Source organism: Saccostrea echinata, unplaced genomic scaffold (assembly GCF_033153115.1).
Source record: "Saccostrea echinata isolate AGI-Se365-2 ecotype Australia unplaced genomic scaffold, CSIRO_AGI_Sech_v1 ptg000005l, whole genome shotgun sequence".
Lineage (NCBI taxonomy): Eukaryota > Metazoa > Mollusca > Bivalvia > Ostreida > Ostreidae > Saccostrea > Saccostrea echinata.
The window spans coordinates 15,394,339-15,412,319 of NW_026889754.1; the positions used below are offsets into that span (position 1 = coordinate 15,394,339).

Here is a 17,981-nt window from a genome sequence, read left to right on the forward strand (position 1 = left end):
AAGTTAATTGTCATCTCTTCAATCATAAAGGTTTAACCTAAGATCATACAGTTATGGAGGTCAAATTATCGTACAAACATTGTTGTGAATGTTGATGAATGAGAACAGACAAAGGGAACAAAAGTGTGTAAAAAGTGCTATATTTAATCAGATTTTTTGTACATTTGTAAAGAAACCATTGATATAAAGCTTTTGTCAAAACACTGTGATCAATTTCGGGCAAGGATTAATATTAAGGGTTTACTCCTTGTGCAATCTACATGTAATACTACGTTAAACGTTTTATTTGATTTAATAAAATATGGTTTAACTTATAAGTATTTCATTCTGTGTTACAAATTGTTTTATAAAATGTTGAAGTTGATCTGGACTACTTTAAAAACCGTCATCGAAAATCTGATGTTTTAAAAATATCAGATAATCTAAGAAAAAAGTCTAGAACAAGCTTTGTACTTAGAATGATGTATGAATTTTTTTTTTTAAGTCAAAGCAAAAAAAAAATAATTTTAAAAAACGGAAACATAAAACGTTCCAACCAATTTTACCTTCACCTGAGTACACTTCTTTTTAAAGAACTGCGAACGCTAACTTCCGATTCCTGCCTACATTTTAAACCCACGTAATTCAATACAAATGACAATTTGGTCATCAAAACTTATTTGAATACAAAGAGGAGTTCATTATTAATTGATTAATAATTTTAAAAACAGTGTCAAAAAGTTAATTGCTCTTATTTACAAGTCTTTTCATAAAGGGGTAGAAAAATTTTTTCCATTGAAATCAGGCTTTTTAACATTACCAGATTTTTAAATACTCAGGAAAATGGATACATGACCCTTACATCATTCCGTATGTTTGACTTATGTAAAATTTAACATATATGATTAATAAAGTACGTTTTTTTAATTTGTAATCTCATTTGAAATTGGTAGGAAAATGTCCACTTTTGCTGTTTTTTGTCTGTAAACATATGTTCCCCCCCATGAAACAACAAAAGCTTTGATATGAATTTGTAAAATAACAATAAAACAATACCTGTAAAAAGGAATTTTTGTTTGGGGGGAGGAGATGTTTTTAAAATAATTTCCGTTTTCCGTTGATTTCTATACTGAAAAACACAAGTTTTACCGAAATTATAGAGTTATCTCTCTTTGTTTTCTCAAATAAAGTTTTATAAAAATTCACATACATATCTACTTAAATATGAAAAATCATTCAAATAGGTCAACATTTGAAAATTGACTTACAGGTAGGTGGCAGAATAATACTATCGTTCGCAGTTCTTCATAGACAGTTTTTTACAGTAAGACATGGAAATCTTAGACTATAATAACATCATTTACAAACGTTTCTCGTCACCGATTTTTATTTTGTTGTCGTTGAAATTCTACTATTGCTGTGTCTTCCTTCGGGGTATATTTAGCCTGGGGATTCCCTGTCTCGTTTTGAGATTTCTCCCAGGACGAGGCTATGTCTTCAAATGTTCTATTTTTAGTCTCTGGTAGGTAAGCATACACAAATATCCAAAACAGGAGGAGGAGAACGGTAAACGGAAGAAAAGAGTAGTTCTCCAGACCGTCCTGAAAAAGAATCCAAAGAAATCAAAGTAGATGTAAAAATATAATCCGGAATCCGGCGGATATCGACATACAGAACAACAAAGAGTAGTTCTCCAGACCGTCCTGAAAAAGAATCCAAAGAAATCAAAGTAGATGTAACAAGAGGCCCATGGGCCACATCGCTCACCTGAGCACATTGGCTAGGCAAAAGCACAATCAGTTCAGTATTGAAAAGACTGGGGGGGGGGGGAAGGAGGGGCTTGAATTTTAAACTACCTGATGATGCTTCCATTTCAATATAACAAATGGCTTTGTTGTACTTGAGAAGATTTTTTTTTAAAAAAATTCCCATATATTCCTTTGTAAAAATTTGATCCCTCATTGTGGCACCTCCCTATCCCAGGGGTCATCATTTGAACAAATTTGAATCTACACTACCTGAGAATGCTTCCATATCAATATGACTAAACATAGCTTTTCTGTTCTTCAGAAGAAATATTTTTTCTATATGTTCTTATGTAAAACTTTCCTTCCCCCATTGGGCCCCATCCTACCCCTGGGGGTAATCATTTGAACAAAATTGAATCTACACTACCTGAGGATGCTTCCATATCAATATGACTAAACATAGCTTTTCTGTTCTTCAGAAGAAGGTATTTTCCTTTATATTTCTATGTAAAACTTTGATCCTCCATTGAGGCTCCGCCCTTCCCCCGGGGGTCATGGTTTGAACAAACTTGAATCTACACTACCTCAGGATGCTTCCATATCAATATGACTAAACATAGCTTTTCTGTTCTTGAGAAGAAATATTTTTTCTATATATGTTCTTATGTAAAAATTTCCTTCCCCCATTGGGCCCCACCCTACCCCTGGGGGTCATCATTTGAACAAAATTGAATCTACACTACCTGAGGATGCTTCCATATCAAAATGACTAATCATGGTTTGCAGTTCTTCAGAAGAAGATATTTTCCTTTATATTTCTATGTAAAACTTTGATCCTCCATTGTGGCACCGCCCTACCCCCGGGGGTCATGGTTTGAACAAACTTGAATCTACACTACCTCAGGATGCTTCCATATAAATATGACTCATCATGGCTTTGCTGTTCTTGAGAAGAAGATTTTTAAAGATTTTTCCTATATATTTCTATGTAAAACTTTGATCCTCCATTGTGGCCCCGCCCTACCCCCGGGGGTCATGATTTGAACAAACTTAAATCTACACTACCTGAGGATGCTTCCATATAAATATGACTCATCATGGCTTTGCTGTTCTTGAGAAGAAGATTTTTAAAGATTTTTCCTATATATTTCTATGTAAAACTTTGATCCTCCATTGTGACCCCGCCCTACCCCCCGGGGGTCATGATTTGAACAAACTTGAATCTACACTACCTCAGGATGCTTCAAAATAAATATGACTCATCATGGCTTTGCTGTTCTTGAGAAGATTTTTAAAGATTTTCTCTATGTATTCCTATGTAAAACTTTGATCGCCCACTGTGGCCCCACCCTACCCCGGGGGCCATGATTTGAACAAACCTGAATCAACACTACCTGAGGATGCTTCCACATAAATATGACCAATCTTGGCTTAGTTGTTCTTGAGAAGAAGGTTTTTAAATATTTTCCCATGTATTCCTATGTAAAACTTTGATCGCCCAATGTGGCCCCTACCTACCCCCGGGGGTCATGATTTGAACAAACTTGAATGTACACTATCTTAGGATGCTTCCATATAAATATGACTCATCATGGCTTTGCTGTTCTTGAGAAGAAGATTTTTAAAGATTTTTCCTATATATTTCTATGTAAAACTTTGATCCTCCATTGCAGCCCCGCCCTACCCCCGGGGGCCATGGTTTGAACAAATTTGAATCTACACTACCTCAGGATGCTTCCATATAAATATGACTCATCATGGCTTTGCTGTTCTTGAGAAGAAGATTTTTAAAGATTTTTCCTATATATTTCTATGTAAAACTTTGATCCTCCATTGTGGCCCCGCCCTACCCCCGGGGGTCATGATTTGAACAAACTTGAATGTACACTACCTGAGGATGCTTCCGTATAAATATGACTCTTCATGGCTTTACTGTTCTTGAGAAGAAGATTTTTAAAGATTTTTCCTATATATTTCTATGTAAAATTTGGAAGAATTTTCTCATTTATTCCTTTGTAAAAATTTGATCCCCCATTGTAGCTCCTCCCTATCTCAGGGGTCATCATTTGAACAAACTTGAATTACCCGAGGATGCTTCCATATCAATAAGACTAACATAGCTTTTCTGTTCTTGAGAAGAATTTTTTTTTTTCTATATTTTCTTACGTAAAACTTTCGATCCCCCATTGGGCCCCACCGTACCCCCGGGGGTCATCATTTGAACAAAATTGAATCTACACTACCTGAGGATGCTTCCATATAAATTTGACTCATCATGGCTTTGCTGTTCTAGAGAAGAAGAATTTTCCTATATATTTCTATGTAAAACTTTGATCTTCCATTGTGGCCCCGCCCTATCCCCGGGAGCCATGATTTGAACAAAATTGAATCTACACTTCCTGAGGATGCTTCCATATAAATATGACTCTTCATGGCTTTACTGTTCTTGAAAAGAAGATTTTTAAAGATTTTTCCTATATATTTCTATGTAAAACTTTGATCCTCCATTGTGGCCCCGCCCTACCCCCGGGGGTCATGATTTGAACAAATTTGAATCTACACTACCTGAGGATGCTTCCATATAAATATGACTCTTCATGGCTTTACTGTTCTTGAGAAGAAGATTTTTAAAGATTTTTCCTATATATTTCTATGTAAAACTTTGATCCTCCATTGTGGCCCCGCCCTACCCCCGGGGGTCATGATTTGAACAAACTTGAATCTACACTACCTGGGGATGCTTCCGTATAAATATGACTCATCATGGCTTTACTGTTCTTGAGAAGAAGATTTTTAAAGATTTTTCCTATATATTTCTATGTAAAACTTTGATCCTCCATTGTGGCCCCGCCCTACCCCCGGGGGTCATGATTTGAACAAACTTGAATCTACACTACCTGGGGATGCTTCCATATGAGTTTCATCTTTCCTGGCCCTGTGGTTCTTGAGAAGAAGATTTTTTAAAGATGCTTTTCATTTTTCACTAATTCTTAATTATCTCCCCTTGAAAGAGGGCGTGGCCCTTTATTTGAACAAACTTGAATCCCCTTCACCCAAGGATGCTTTGTGGCAAGTTTGGTTGAAATTGGCCCAGTGGTTCTGGAGAAGAAGTCGAAAATGTGAAAAGTTTACAGACAGACGGACAGACGGACAGACGGATCAGAAAAGCTCACTTGAGCTTTCAGCTCAGGTGAGCTAAAAATATAATCCGGAATCCGGCGGATATCGACATACAGAACAACAAAGAGTAGTTCTCCAGACCGTCCTGAAAAAGAATCCAAAGAAATCAAAGTAGATGTAAAATTATAATCCGGAATCCGGTGGATATCGACATACAGAACAACAAAGAGTAGTTCTCCAGACCGTCCTGAAAAAAGAATCGTAAGAAATCAAAGTAGATGTAAAATTATAATCCGGATATCGCCATACAGAACAACAAAGATATTCCATTTTCAACACCAAACATCTTTTTAATCATACATTTAATAACTACTATTTCTTGTGCTAATTAATTATGTTTTTTTTTTACATAATAGCACACATTTAATGTACTTTATTATATGACTGAAAGTTTTCCAGCTCTGTAATTGGATGAGATCCAACATTTTAGAAATTTCACCAGTCCTGCAAGTGACCTTGAAGGTAAACATACGTACGTATTTTTTTCTACATTGATCTAATGTTAGATCAACAAGTTCAGAAATGGTACAATTAATAATCAAAAGTTTTTCACCTGCACCAGACCTTCCAGGTGAATATAACATCTACATTGGACCAGTATAAGATCCTAGAACTTCTAAATTAGTACAATTGGTTATAATAAAAAGTTATTCCATCTGCAACCAACTTTCAGGACTGAGGTAAACAAATCATTTTTTCTACATCACACCAAAAATAGTTGAAGAAATTCCAAATTAATGCTGGTTATGTATTTTATCGCGATCTTCCTCAAGGCTTTATACCCCTTTATCTCAATCTTTCTCACGGCTTAAGAAAATTTTTGCTTAAAATCTAGTTCACATCTACAATATCATGTTTAGGTTACCTGCATGATGGGAAACACGTATCCCACAGCAAAGTTGGAAGCCCAGTTGATAAGAACTGATATACTCATTGCGGAAACACGTGGTCCCTGCGTGAAGAGTTCGGCAACTATCATCCATGGAATGGATCCTTTAATGAAGCATATAATTTAAATTGGCTTCCTGTATAGTGTATATTTTCTGCCTCTTCAGAAAGCTACATTTGGTCTTTCCGTACAAATTTTTATTTATTTATTGAGTGAATGATGAGATTTACCTGGTCCGATGGCAAAAAAGACAACATACAGGAGTGACACGATCACATTTGCTGTGTCAAACCAAGCCACTTTGTCCTGTAAAAATAAAACAGAATATAACATTGTTAAAATTTGTTAACCCCTTCTCCAGATGAAGTGAAAGGTTTCAAGTAAATATGGAACAAAGATTTATTTCACTAAAGCTTATAGCGTTATAAATTATTTCAATTAATTACAAATAATTCCTTTTTAAAATTAATCCTGATATAGACATGAAACTCCCTAAATAATTTTGACCAATAACATGTACTGGCACATTAAACAATTAACAGGAGAGATTTGTACTTCTGAGTCTGCTATTACAAGATTAGAATTCGAAAAAATGTTTCTTTTTAATTCCTTTCTGAAGAGTGCAAATATTGCGGAGTTCTCAATTGGTTTAAAACTTTCATACATACGTGTATATACTTAAAAAATAAAAATGCAAACCAGAATCAAAATATTTAATGAAACAATTTTCAACTTCTACATGTATGTATATTGGCTCCTTTAAATGAAATATGAAGATAACGAACAGTATTCAATCTCGAAAGTCCAATGAAACGATACAAATTTGGAGCAGAGCAAACACGGACCTCAAAATTTAGAGGTGGGATCAGGTGCCATGCAGGAGTGAGCTTCCATTGCTTTTCATTGAAAAAGAAGTCTTCTTACCGTCAGAGACAGGGTAATGGTGATCAGAATGCTGAAGATAAACATCCCAGCTAATCCTGTCAGGTGTAAGCTCCGCCTACCAATCCTGTCCATCAACGGAATGGTGATTAGCGTCATGACAACCATGATGGCGCCGATCCCGCTTGTTGCGTGCGCAGCCAGGTCATCGGAAATACCGGCGCTTGTAAATAATTTGAAGGAGTAGTAAAATATCTGGAAAAGAAAGGTGTAAATTGAAACACAATGGAAACATTTACTAAGTATTTTCTTGAACTTTAAAAAATTATCGCAAATAAATCCACAAGAAATCCAAGTCACTTTGAAGGTCAGAATGGATGTATTCTTTAAAAAAAAACTGCAATGTTCTTTGTGCACTGAAGTAATAATTGCAAACAAATCAATGAGAAAACCGAGTCATTTTGAAAGTCAGAGTGGACTTGTTATAAAAGGTACATTGTATTTCGCGTCCTTTCGAAGATTGGGTGCAGCTAATTGACCTTGCAGGGTGATGTATATGTTTTCGTTTTAAATCAGCAATTCAAATACATGTATATGATAAGCAGGTTTCAGTTGGTTTGCTTGTTTGTTTGTATGTTGTTTAACGTCCCTCTCGAGAATTTTTCACTCATATGGAGATGCCACGACTTGCCGGTGGAGAGCTGCAAATTTTGTCCTATACTCGGCACTTACGGCCATTGAGCAGTGAGGGTTCTTTTTCGTGCCAGCACCTACTGCGACACGGGACCTCGGTTTAAACGGTCTCATCCGAAGGACTGGTCTTCACGTCCCACAGTGGGATTCGAACCCGCGACGTAAGGATCAACTCCTTACGCCGCGACTCTAGAGCAGACGCTCTAACCACTGCGCCACGCGGGCGACGGTTTCAATTGGTATAGTTGCTCGATGTGATCACTTGAGAATACAATAGAAAGGCATTCATTCGTGCTCAGCTTTGGCATTTAATTTTCATTTCAATTAAATTTAAACGTAAAAGTAAGGTCAGTCAATCTGTAAGGACGTCTTAAAACTTCCGAATTCTAATGTCACTTTGAAATTGATGTCGGATACTATTTTTTCTATTTTTTAACATATCTTTAAAATATTAAAAAAAAATCTTGATCTTAAGATAATTTTAAACTGTCATATGACATCAGCTTGACTTATAATATTGTTCTTACTGCGTTGATTCCCGACAATTGCTGTGACAAATGCATTACAATGCTGATGATAAGGGGCATGCGCAAGGACTTCTTCTTCAATAGGCGCAGAATTCCAATCTGAAAGAAAGCATATATAAATTGAAAGGCGAATTGAAATGCTGCTTTCTCAGCGTATGATATCAGGTGACTACTGACCTTGTTTTCAGACTGCATCGCTTGGTGTTCTTGTCTCATTTCATCTAGATCTCCGTCTACTCCCGGAGTTCCTCGGAGTTTTACCAAAGCTTGATTAGAAAAAGTAAAGCTTTTGCATCATCAAAACTACACATCCGCAATGAAAGTTATTTAAACATTTAATATCTAAACAATTTTACTTTAAAGAATTGGCTCAAATTGATTTAAATATTTAAAAGCTTTAAATTACACAAACTATTTCTTTACTTATTGAAAGACACTGTGTGCTTACCGTTCATGGCATCGTTTTCCTTTTCTTTGGTAATCAATAAATACCGAGGGCTTTCCGGGCAGAACGGCATCGTCAGGAGCTGTAACGCTGACGGAGCAACGCACAGACCTACAGACAAAGTTATACATACATTTACAACTGAACAGAATAATGATCTTACATTTATTTTATCTATAGAGTAGCGAACTCTTTTAGCTTTATAGTACATGTATATTGGAACTCTTTGGTACATACGAGCATCCTCCTGTGAATGCTTTTGTTTGATTTTATTCTGTAAAACATGCCATATGTTATAACCGTTTCTCTTAAGCATAACACATGGAAATTTACTTGTATCCCAGCTAAGTATCACTTTCTGTATTGTCAAATACTGTATAACTGTGCGTGTTCATTTTAATTATTATATTCTGCATGTTTTCTTTCAAAACGTAAACAATTAAGATGTCTTTTTAGCATCCCCAACTTCATTCTCCTTTCAGTGGTTCAAAAATTAATGTGTCTTTAAAAAAAATATTTTCTTTTACAGAAAATTGTAAACATACCCAAAAGCACGTGCCAGTATTCCCCGTTACCGAAGATTTCCGGAAACCCCAGGATCTGTGATAGGAAGATTCCTATGGTAACGCCAAACTGGTGGAGGGTACCGAGTGCACCCCTGATATTAGCTGTGGCAATCTCTGTCAGGTACAAAGGTGTCAGGCCCGTATATAGACCTGAAAATTGTCAACATTTAAAATTTCGTTTAGAAAAAATATATTCGTAAAAAAGTAAAGGGCAAATCGGGGTATGCCACGTGAAAGTCAACAATATAAGAGACATCCTAAGAAACTTCTATAATTCCAAAAATAAATTCAGAAATCTTCATGAAAAATGCCAATCAAAGTATTGCAACAAATCAAAAGTCTGTTCTTACCACAGTTAAAGCCAATCAGAAATCAGTTCTTACCAGTTAAAGCCAATCAGAAACCAGTTCTTACCACAGTTAAAGCCAATCAGAAATCAGTTCTCACCACAGTTAAAGCCAATCAGAAATCAGTTCTCACCACAGTTAAAGCCAATCAGAAATCAGTTCTTACCACATTTAAAGCCAATCAGAAATCAGTTCTCACCACAGTTAAAGCCAATCAGAAACCAGTTCTCACCACAGTTAAAGCCAATCAGAAATCAGTTCTCACCACAGTTAAAGCCAATCAGAAACCAGTTCTTACCACAGTTAAAGCCAATCAGAAATCAGTTCTTACCACAGTTAAAGCCAATCAGAAATCAGTTCTTACCAGAGTTAAAACCAATCAGAAATCACTTCTTACCACAGTTAAAGTCAATCAGAAATCACTTCTTACCACAGTTAAAGCCAATCAGAAATCAGTTCTTACCAGAGTTAAAACCAATCAGAAATCAGTTCTTACCAGAGTTAAATCCAATCAGAAATCAGTTCTAACCAGTGTTAAAACCAATCAGAAATCAGTTCTTACCAGTTAAAGCCAATCAGAAATCAGTTCTTACCACAGTTAAAGCCAATCAGAAATCAGTTCTTACCACAGTTAAAGCCAATCAGAAATCAGTTCTTACCACAGTTAAAGCCAATCAGAAATCAGTTCTTACCACAGTTAAAGCCAATCAGAAATCAGTTCTCACCACAGTTAAAGCCAATCAGAAATCAGTTCTTACCACAGTTAAAGCCAATCAGAAATCAGTTCTTACCACAGTTAAAGCCAATCAGAAATCAGTTCTCAACACAGTTAAAGCCAATCAGAAACTAGTTCTTACCACAGTTAAAGCCAATCAGAAATCAGTTCTTACCACAGTTAAAGCCAATGAGGAGCCTCGCTACAATGATCATCTCATAGGAATGAGCCTCTCTACTGAAGAAGAAAAGGCCGCCGGCAGCAAAGGCAAAGGCATTATTTAGTAACATGCCAAACTTCCTGAAATAAAAATATACGGACTTTTATCGTTTGTGGTAATTTGTTCTATAATGAAAGATAAAATATGGCGTTAATGTAAAGGAAGTAAAGGAAATGCTGTCCTTTGGATCCTGATTTGAAGATATTTCTATCAAACCGCCATGGTCCTTAAGGGCCCTGTCACACCAAGCTGCGTCCACACGGAGTAATTACGGCGTTGTTAAATTTTTTAAATCGCAGTGGAATCGCAGGGAAATTGCAGAAATTTCTGTAAAATTTTCACAATGTGAAGATGTCATGGCGTCCCTACGGCGACCCACGCGTTTCTACGGCGTTCATGCGGCGTGCTACAGCGTTCCCACGGAGATTGACTGCGCTTCCGCGGAGCTTTCACGGCGTATTAGGAGTTGTCGCCTCGCGTTCACGGCGTTCTCACTGCGCTGGCTGCGTTCACAATACGCTCACAATGCGTTCTTCAGAAGGAGTGTAACACTTTTTTTTTTTTATAAAAGATTCAAGTTACATGATGAAAAGACTTCTACTTATGCCCAGAAATATTCTTCAATTAAAAATGATCTATTTGAATAATTCAGTACTAAATTTTTGATAGTTTTATTATTAAAAGCTTTCTTTGTTCAATTATATCAATTCAGATGTGTTTTTATCTTTCCTTTGATTTTATTATGAATGTAAAAAAAATAATAAACACACTGAAAAGTTGTTATAAAATTTAAGTAATTCTACCGCAACTCCACTGAAACAATAGAACAAGTTCTGGTGTAATTTTTACTTCCCAATTCTACTCCAATGCTCCTGGTCATGAGTGCAACAAAAACGTTAGAATTATTGCTAATCAATTATGATGCCATTGCTCTTGTTTTTCGAGCTGGCTGACAACGCATCTAACAACGCCGTGAAAGCGCTTTGTGATCGCATACGGACGCGGTAGAAACGCCAAGGAAGCGCAATGATCGCAATGACAACTCCTTGTTGTCGCTGTGTAATTGCAGTCAAAAAAATCACAAGACGATTAATCTCGTTAGAAGCGCCGTAAAAGCGCGATAGAAACGCAGTGACATCTCCAAGGACTCCGCGATGTCTCCGTGGAAGCGCAGTGTACTATCACTGCGTTCATGCTGCGATCATGTGCGTCTTCACGGCGTGCGTACGGAGCTCCCACTGCGTTGTTAGAGATCTCACCGCGCTGCTACGGCGATCATACTACGTTTCTACCGCGTATTAATCAGACGGCGATCACACGGCGCGTACTTTGTGCATGCCCAAAGTGCGCGCCGTCCCCTGGCGTTCTAGGAGACCCTTCGCGACCCTACCGCGTTCAGTGGAGATCTCGCCGCGTTGTCACGGCGCTGTAGGAGACTCTACTGCGCTCACCTCGGCGTTTTGCATTTTTTATGGACGCCGTGCGATCGCCGTGAGGACGCAGTCCCGGTGTGACAGGGGTTTAAGGGGGGACAACTCTTAGCTAGCCTCTCCTCTCTTAAATAGTTTTTTCCCTTGATAAAAATTTCTGCCATGAGTGACTTTTTTAAATAAAAATGTAAATAATTATACGAGCCAATACCTGAAATTTTAAATTAAAAAAGAAAAGGGTTTTCAATTCTAGACCTATTACCCTTCTTCCTTAAGGTTTATTGACCCTCTAAAAAGAAAGGTAACTCTTACTAGGCTAAATGACTATTTATTTATTATTTTATAAAATGTTCAAGTTAAATAGTCATTTCTGTTGAGTTTTTCAACACAAGGAATGCCAATACTGTGTACAGTTTAACTATAATAACTATAAATTAGATTTCTTTTGAAAAGCCATTAGTTTTAAAGCAATTTTTATGAGTGAACAGAGGGATGGTGAACCTTAAATGGAAATGAAATTTGACATAAAATCTATAACAGGTTACAAAGTGCATGCGCGGATCTAGAGGGGGGTCGGGGGGTCCGGACCCCCCTGGAATTTGCAGAGTTAGTAAATGTATATACTAAACCAACTAAAAGTGACCTTGGACCCCCCCCCCCTCGAAAACGAAAAGTCATAGGTATGAAGCTTTTAAAAGTAAACAACTACCCCCCCCTCCAACGCCCCCCCCCTCCCTCCAACGAAATAGGCCTTTCACATCTTTCACATTTGGGAAAGGAGTTTAAGTTTGTTTGTTTTTGGGTTCTCTTTTTTTCTTTTTCTTTTTTTTCTTTTTTCTTTTTGGTTTTGTTTTGTTTTGTTTTGTTTTGTTTTTTTTTTTTGCTTGTCAAGAATTTTCTAGGTTGGAATATTTTTTGTTGACTGGGGCGGACCCCCCACCCCCCTAGAAAAAATTCCTGGACCGCGCCTGAAGTGATTTGTCACTTCTTTAGCTAATTCAGAGTCAATCGTTCTAAACAGATAAGCTATCAGAACTCGCTTCAGGTACATAAATAAGACATTATAAAACTTGAACACATGTATATACAAATAAAAATATTCAAAAGTACATTGTGATTTTTTGATGAAGATTGAGTACGTACCTTCCAAAGAAGTCTGCCCACCATCCCGCCATCAGACCACCAAGCATTCCGCCCACAGCAAAGATGGCGACCAACAGCGAGTAAAGGTTGAGCTGAGTATTCCCCTCTATTGGCGTGTTAAAGCGGTAGATGTGGCTCTCGTTCATAAACTCCTTGATTTTCTTTTTTTTTCACGAAAATAAATATTTCACCCTTAGTATGCTGTTTAATAAAGTAAACTGTAGGCAAATTTAGGCAACGATAAATGCTCAAACATATAATGACAAAAAAATTTTCATTTAGAATTTTAATTTATTAAATAGCTAATAAATAGTCTTTATTTAAAAACTACTAAAAGTCTAGAGAATATTAGAGTTCAATATCTTCAATTTTAGTTTTTGCGTTTTATTGCATTACGTTTACGAGTATGCCCCGAAATATTCCGAATACGAGCGTTCAATATCGGACGGGGCGTCCGATATTGATCGGTCGTATTTGGAATATTCGGAATTAATTTACTGTTGTAAACAAAAAATGTCTTATGGTCAACCGCTCAACGGAAATATTTATGATGGGTAGCGGCAGCTAGGTAAAGATGTATCTATTTTCACACAAAATTAAAAACACTGATTAATGTTTTAGTACCTATTAGCCTCAATAAAAACTTAAATAAGCAAATCACAACGCTTGGTAGGGTCATTGGAATAATGTGATATTGAATACTTACAGGACAGACGCTAACACAGTCTTAATTTGAATACCGATACTAAAAAAATTCTCATTAATTTTGAGTTATTTAATTGAAATAATTAAAATAAATCAATGTGAAATGTTTAAGCTATTTAATAAAGAAGTTAATGAACTTAATATATTGGTGAATACTGGCACGAGTTTGCTGTACAAATGCACTTGCAAACTCGTGCATATGTACAGCCAACTCGTGCCAATATTCACCAATATAAGTTCAATAACCCTATAACATTTTAACTTCACGAGAGATATGACTGTAATTGTATTTTAAGTGGCTAAAATTCGGTTTTGTTTTTAAATATTTGTATATTACCTTCTCTGGGGCGTTAATGACCCCAGTATTATACCCAAACTGTAGTGATCCCATAACGGCTGAAAACACAGCCACGGTGAGGTAGGCCGTGATTTTCTGAAAGAAAAAAAATACTAGACTTAAGCAATTTTCATTTCAAAACCATCAAAAGTTTGGAAAATGACAAAAATTTCCCCGTTAAAACGACAACAATATTGATGCGCAAGCATCGCTAAGTAAAGGACAATTAAACTGAATGCAGAGACACTCACACTATAATTTTGGCAAATGATTTTGTTTGAGAAAAATTGTAAATTCCCCAGCCTTTGTTCAAAGTTTCAGCGAACAAGAAAGAATAATACAAACCTTTAGGTAAATTACATTAAACACTTGAATTCAAACTTTTTAAAACTGACTTTGATGAATTAATAATATTTATAAAACTCTCCGTTTTATGATAAAAAGACATAAAATTACTGAGTTATCATTCTTACCCCGCGCATTGGTGGCGCATCTTCTGGTGTCAAGTGGTCATGTGATCCCTTTTGTGAGGCAGACATATTTGATGGTAAAACACGGAGATAGATATAAAATGTCCTCAGTCGTTTTCATAGGTCCTAGTCATTTTGAAGTTTTTTTTTCTGTAAACACAAAGACCAAGCAAGGTCTGGGCACTCCAAAAAGTTTGATGAAAAAAAGCCGCTACGTTTTCTGAAAAAAAGATGTTCAGTTTTAAAATGTAAGTGTATTTGTTCATATATATGATTTCATTCTCTAAGAACTAATTTCCAGCTTATCCCTTTTACACACTTTTTAAGCAATCGTATCTAGAGTAATTTAGCGGAGTGTTTTGCATATGCTATCATGGTACATGAAGATAATATGCAAATATAAGAAAATTGGTAATATAAAAGATAAATATAGCTTACACGAATATCAAGAGCAAAGCAAACATGCATTATCATCTCACACAGAAAGCGTTCATTGCCTGATTAACGAAATGTTTTCAATCAAGAAAGCGATTCTCCTTGACCTGTATTACGTAATCAAACTAAATATTACAATCGATTTCTCCGGCTTACTGCACATTAACATGTACCATATTTTAATTTTCACAAGGTAGATTTCATCAAAAAAGAAATTTCAATTTTTTTTTCAAGATATAGTAACGTCCCCATTATATTAAATCTTTCAGTTATGGCCTAAGTCCCCCCTCCAATGAGATCAAGTCCCCACCTCCACCCCCTTCCTTATGTATATTTTCAGCATTGGAAATAAAATGCGGAAAAAATACATCCATATTTAAATTATTAATTTTAACTATTATTTAATGTTTTCGGATATCTATAGTACTATTTATTCCAAGTCCTACCGACTTAACCTTGTTTAGCTGAAAACCTACATCATTTTTTTTTTAAATTTTATTTTTATTTATTAATTTATTTATTTAATAAATTAAGCTACACTTAGCTACAGCTGTATCTTTTAAATGATTGATGATTGTCATTTATATTTATCAAATGTGATGCTTTTTCATTAAATATATGCAATAAAGAACTGAAATAGTATTCCTTTGATCTACGAGATTCTACTTTTAATGAGGCTTTATCGTACATTTTTAGTTTTATATACTATACATTGTATTAAGATTTATGTGTTCGACTATTTTATATACGATATACAGAAAATTTAAATCGACTTAGATATAACACTTCGAAAATATAGATCATAATCGGATCTTCTACTTCAGCATAAACTCTGATGAAAAAAAATAGTGTTTAAATACTCATGTTTTGAAAATCTTTAATAGCTGGCTATACCTGATTGTATCACTGTTTCCTAGATTCGGCTGAACTTTCTTTTTTCCTTATCCCTATGAGTGTGTGTTGATATGAAACCTATTAGACAGATATTGAAAATAACATATACAGCCAAACCTCGTTATCTCGAACTAGATGAAACAGAAAAAAAAACTTCGAGATATCTCAGGATTCAAGATATCCAGGTTAAAATACATAGAGAAAAAGTGGTTGGGATTTCCAGCTCACTTCGACACATCCATGGTGTTTGAGATAACAGTCTTCGAGATACCAAAGTTCAACTGTAAATATTTGGAGATCATAATCTGGGACAAATTTTAAGAGATGGAATAAATTAACTCAGTTCGAAAGACACGTCTAAAAATAGGCAGCATCTGAAGTTACTGTCCTAAAAACTGTCTACAATTAGATCCAAACTTTTTTTTTTTTACCCATCTCGATCAAATTGTTAAATTTTAAAACAATTCATACCCCCTTCCCTTTTTTTATATATCCACAAGGGTAAAAAAAATTTGCCTTTGAAGACTAGTTGCTATAAAAGGGATAAAACTAATATGATACGAACGAATTACACAACAAAGGGGTGGATTCAAGACCACCACCCACCCCCCTCAAAAAAATAAGACTCCGAATTGTTTGACAATTAAGTCAAGAGAAAAGAAAGAAATAAAGGTTTTTGCACGTAGCAAAATGGAGATTCGTATACATGTACATGTGGTAAATACATGTAGATAAGTTGTTTGTCTTATACCTGTCCACGCATTGATGTGGGAATAAATTTTAAACCATAACTAAATATATGATAGCCATGGATAAACAAGAAAATATTGGGTTTTTTTTTTTCAAAATAACGTTATACATTTAATGAAGTGGTATACAGCTTGATCATATATATATGCGTTATATGGTTGTTAAAGCTTCATATAAAATTTAAAAAAAAAATGGAAATTTATACTTGGGTTAAATTTCAGATCCGCCACAGTTTATTGTACATGACACTGAACTTAAGATGACATCTGAGCATGTTTACGTTAATAAAAAATGCCCCTAGGGGGAAATCTGTTTTTTTGACAAATAAGGTCTCCAAAAGTTTGTAAAATATGGTATACAAATTGTCAGTAAGGTAGGAACTTCACAAGTTTTAGCTTTTCATCCCTCCCGGTTAACTCTCTGGATTTCTTATCGTTGCATCCCCCCCCTTTCTTTCCCCTTATTTTCCAAATCAAATAAGCAAATGTGGCCGGTGAGGGATTTTCAAAACAATTAAATCTTTTCGTTGACATTAACCAAAAACAAGGGGTGGAGTGGGGGATAGGGGTTACAGCCCATGCATAAATATAGGATATGTTCAATTCTTTGTTTGAATCTATTTATTACTTTATATAGATACATGTAGGTTTAAATTGAGACATAAAAATGTAACATATGTTACAAATGCACAAACACTTCGTTAGAAGATCGAATGATGAAAAAATCCTTTCATAGCGTTGTTCTATACATATAAGTATAGCCAGGTATGGGGGGAAAGGTGGAACGATTTGTAGACGCTTTTGTGAGCGTGCATTACACAACAGAATTAAATGCTTTAGACTAATGATTTATCTGTAAACTTCCTCTTGTGTAGATATTTTGAAAATATTTTTCACTTGTCTTACTCATCCCTTAAATGCATTTATACACATGCATATACATTATACATAACTATATTTACATGCAGCAGATAAAAAACTGATTAAAAAAAAAAAAAAAAAAAACTTACCGTATATGATCAAGTGCTGGCGGAATAGCCTTCACTTTCGAGACACACGTGTATACTTGTGGACAAAGCACTTCTGTAAGGACAAAGGTAAACAAAATATCGATGTTGTCAGTTATTGAATATACCAAGGAGATAAAGAAAAGTATCGCAGCACTTTGAAATTCTATTTTATCAGGGCCATTTTATAACTCCTAATTACGGAATTCCTTGTTGTATACAATAAAATGGTTCTGTAACAGGGTCAACAGGTCCAGTTTCTCGGTACATGTAGGTCGTGTAGAGCTATACTCAGGTGAAAATTATAAAAAGAAAAATGGAAAAAGAAATAAGAAATATTTATCAAGAATGCAAAAGGACAGATTTTGAAATCACAGTGCTCCCCCCCCTCTCTCTCTCTTGGGAAGGGGGGAGGGCGTGACTTCCATGGCTTTTTGTATATATGATCATGAGGAATTTTCAATGCATTTTATCTAATATTACAATTGAGAATTCTGGAAGGGGGGTACCCAATAAAAACACTTCTCCTGTATGGCCATACGGCGGGAAGCTTGTTGAAAAAGTTTATCATGAAGACTGCACGTGTCCCTTGACATTTTCACGTGTTTAAGTTTATTCTT

The 17,981-nt window shown here is 35.6% G+C and overlaps 1 protein-coding gene across 2 annotated transcripts; it reads right to left on the reverse strand.

The window, feature by feature from the left end:
* Positions 1-123: 123 nt before the first annotated feature.
* LOC133179820 (glucose transporter type 1-like) lies at positions 124-17,437 on the reverse strand. 2 transcript variants are annotated; one of them, XM_061314498.1, is made up of 14 exons: positions 17,365-17,437; positions 15,606-15,683; positions 14,280-14,496; positions 13,807-13,902; positions 12,765-12,925; positions 10,147-10,271; positions 8,889-9,059; positions 8,347-8,454; positions 8,076-8,164; positions 7,899-7,997; positions 6,721-6,933; positions 6,027-6,102; positions 5,773-5,900; positions 124-1,580 (listed from the first exon to the last, which is right to left on the reverse strand). In XM_061314498.1, exons 3-14 carry the CDS (start codon positions 14,343-14,345, stop codon positions 1,356-1,358), a joined length of 1,557 nt encoding a protein of 518 aa, XP_061170482.1. In that variant the 5' UTR covers positions 14,346-14,496; positions 15,606-15,683; positions 17,365-17,437; the 3' UTR covers positions 124-1,355. The 2 variants fall into 2 exon arrangements, with proteins under 2 accessions (XP_061170482.1, XP_061170483.1); XM_061314499.1 differs by lacking the exon at positions 15,606-15,683 and having other exon boundaries at positions 17,365-17,424.
* Positions 17,438-17,981: the final 544 nt, after the last annotated feature.

Excerpts from the sequence above, each read along its gene's own strand:
- LOC133179820 (XM_061314498.1), bottom strand. The coding sequence starts at position 14,345 with ATGTCTGCCTCACAAAAGGGATCACATGACCACTTGACACCAGAAGAT. Across the intron at positions 13,903-14,279 it reads ATGCGCCACCAATGCGCGGG|AAAATCACGGCCTACCTCAC; the intron begins GTAAGAATGATA and ends TTTTTCTTTCAG. Across the intron at positions 8,455-8,888 it reads ATACTGGCACGTGCTTTTGG|GTCTGTGCGTTGCTCCGTCA; the intron begins GTATGTTTACAA and ends CTTTGTCTGTAG.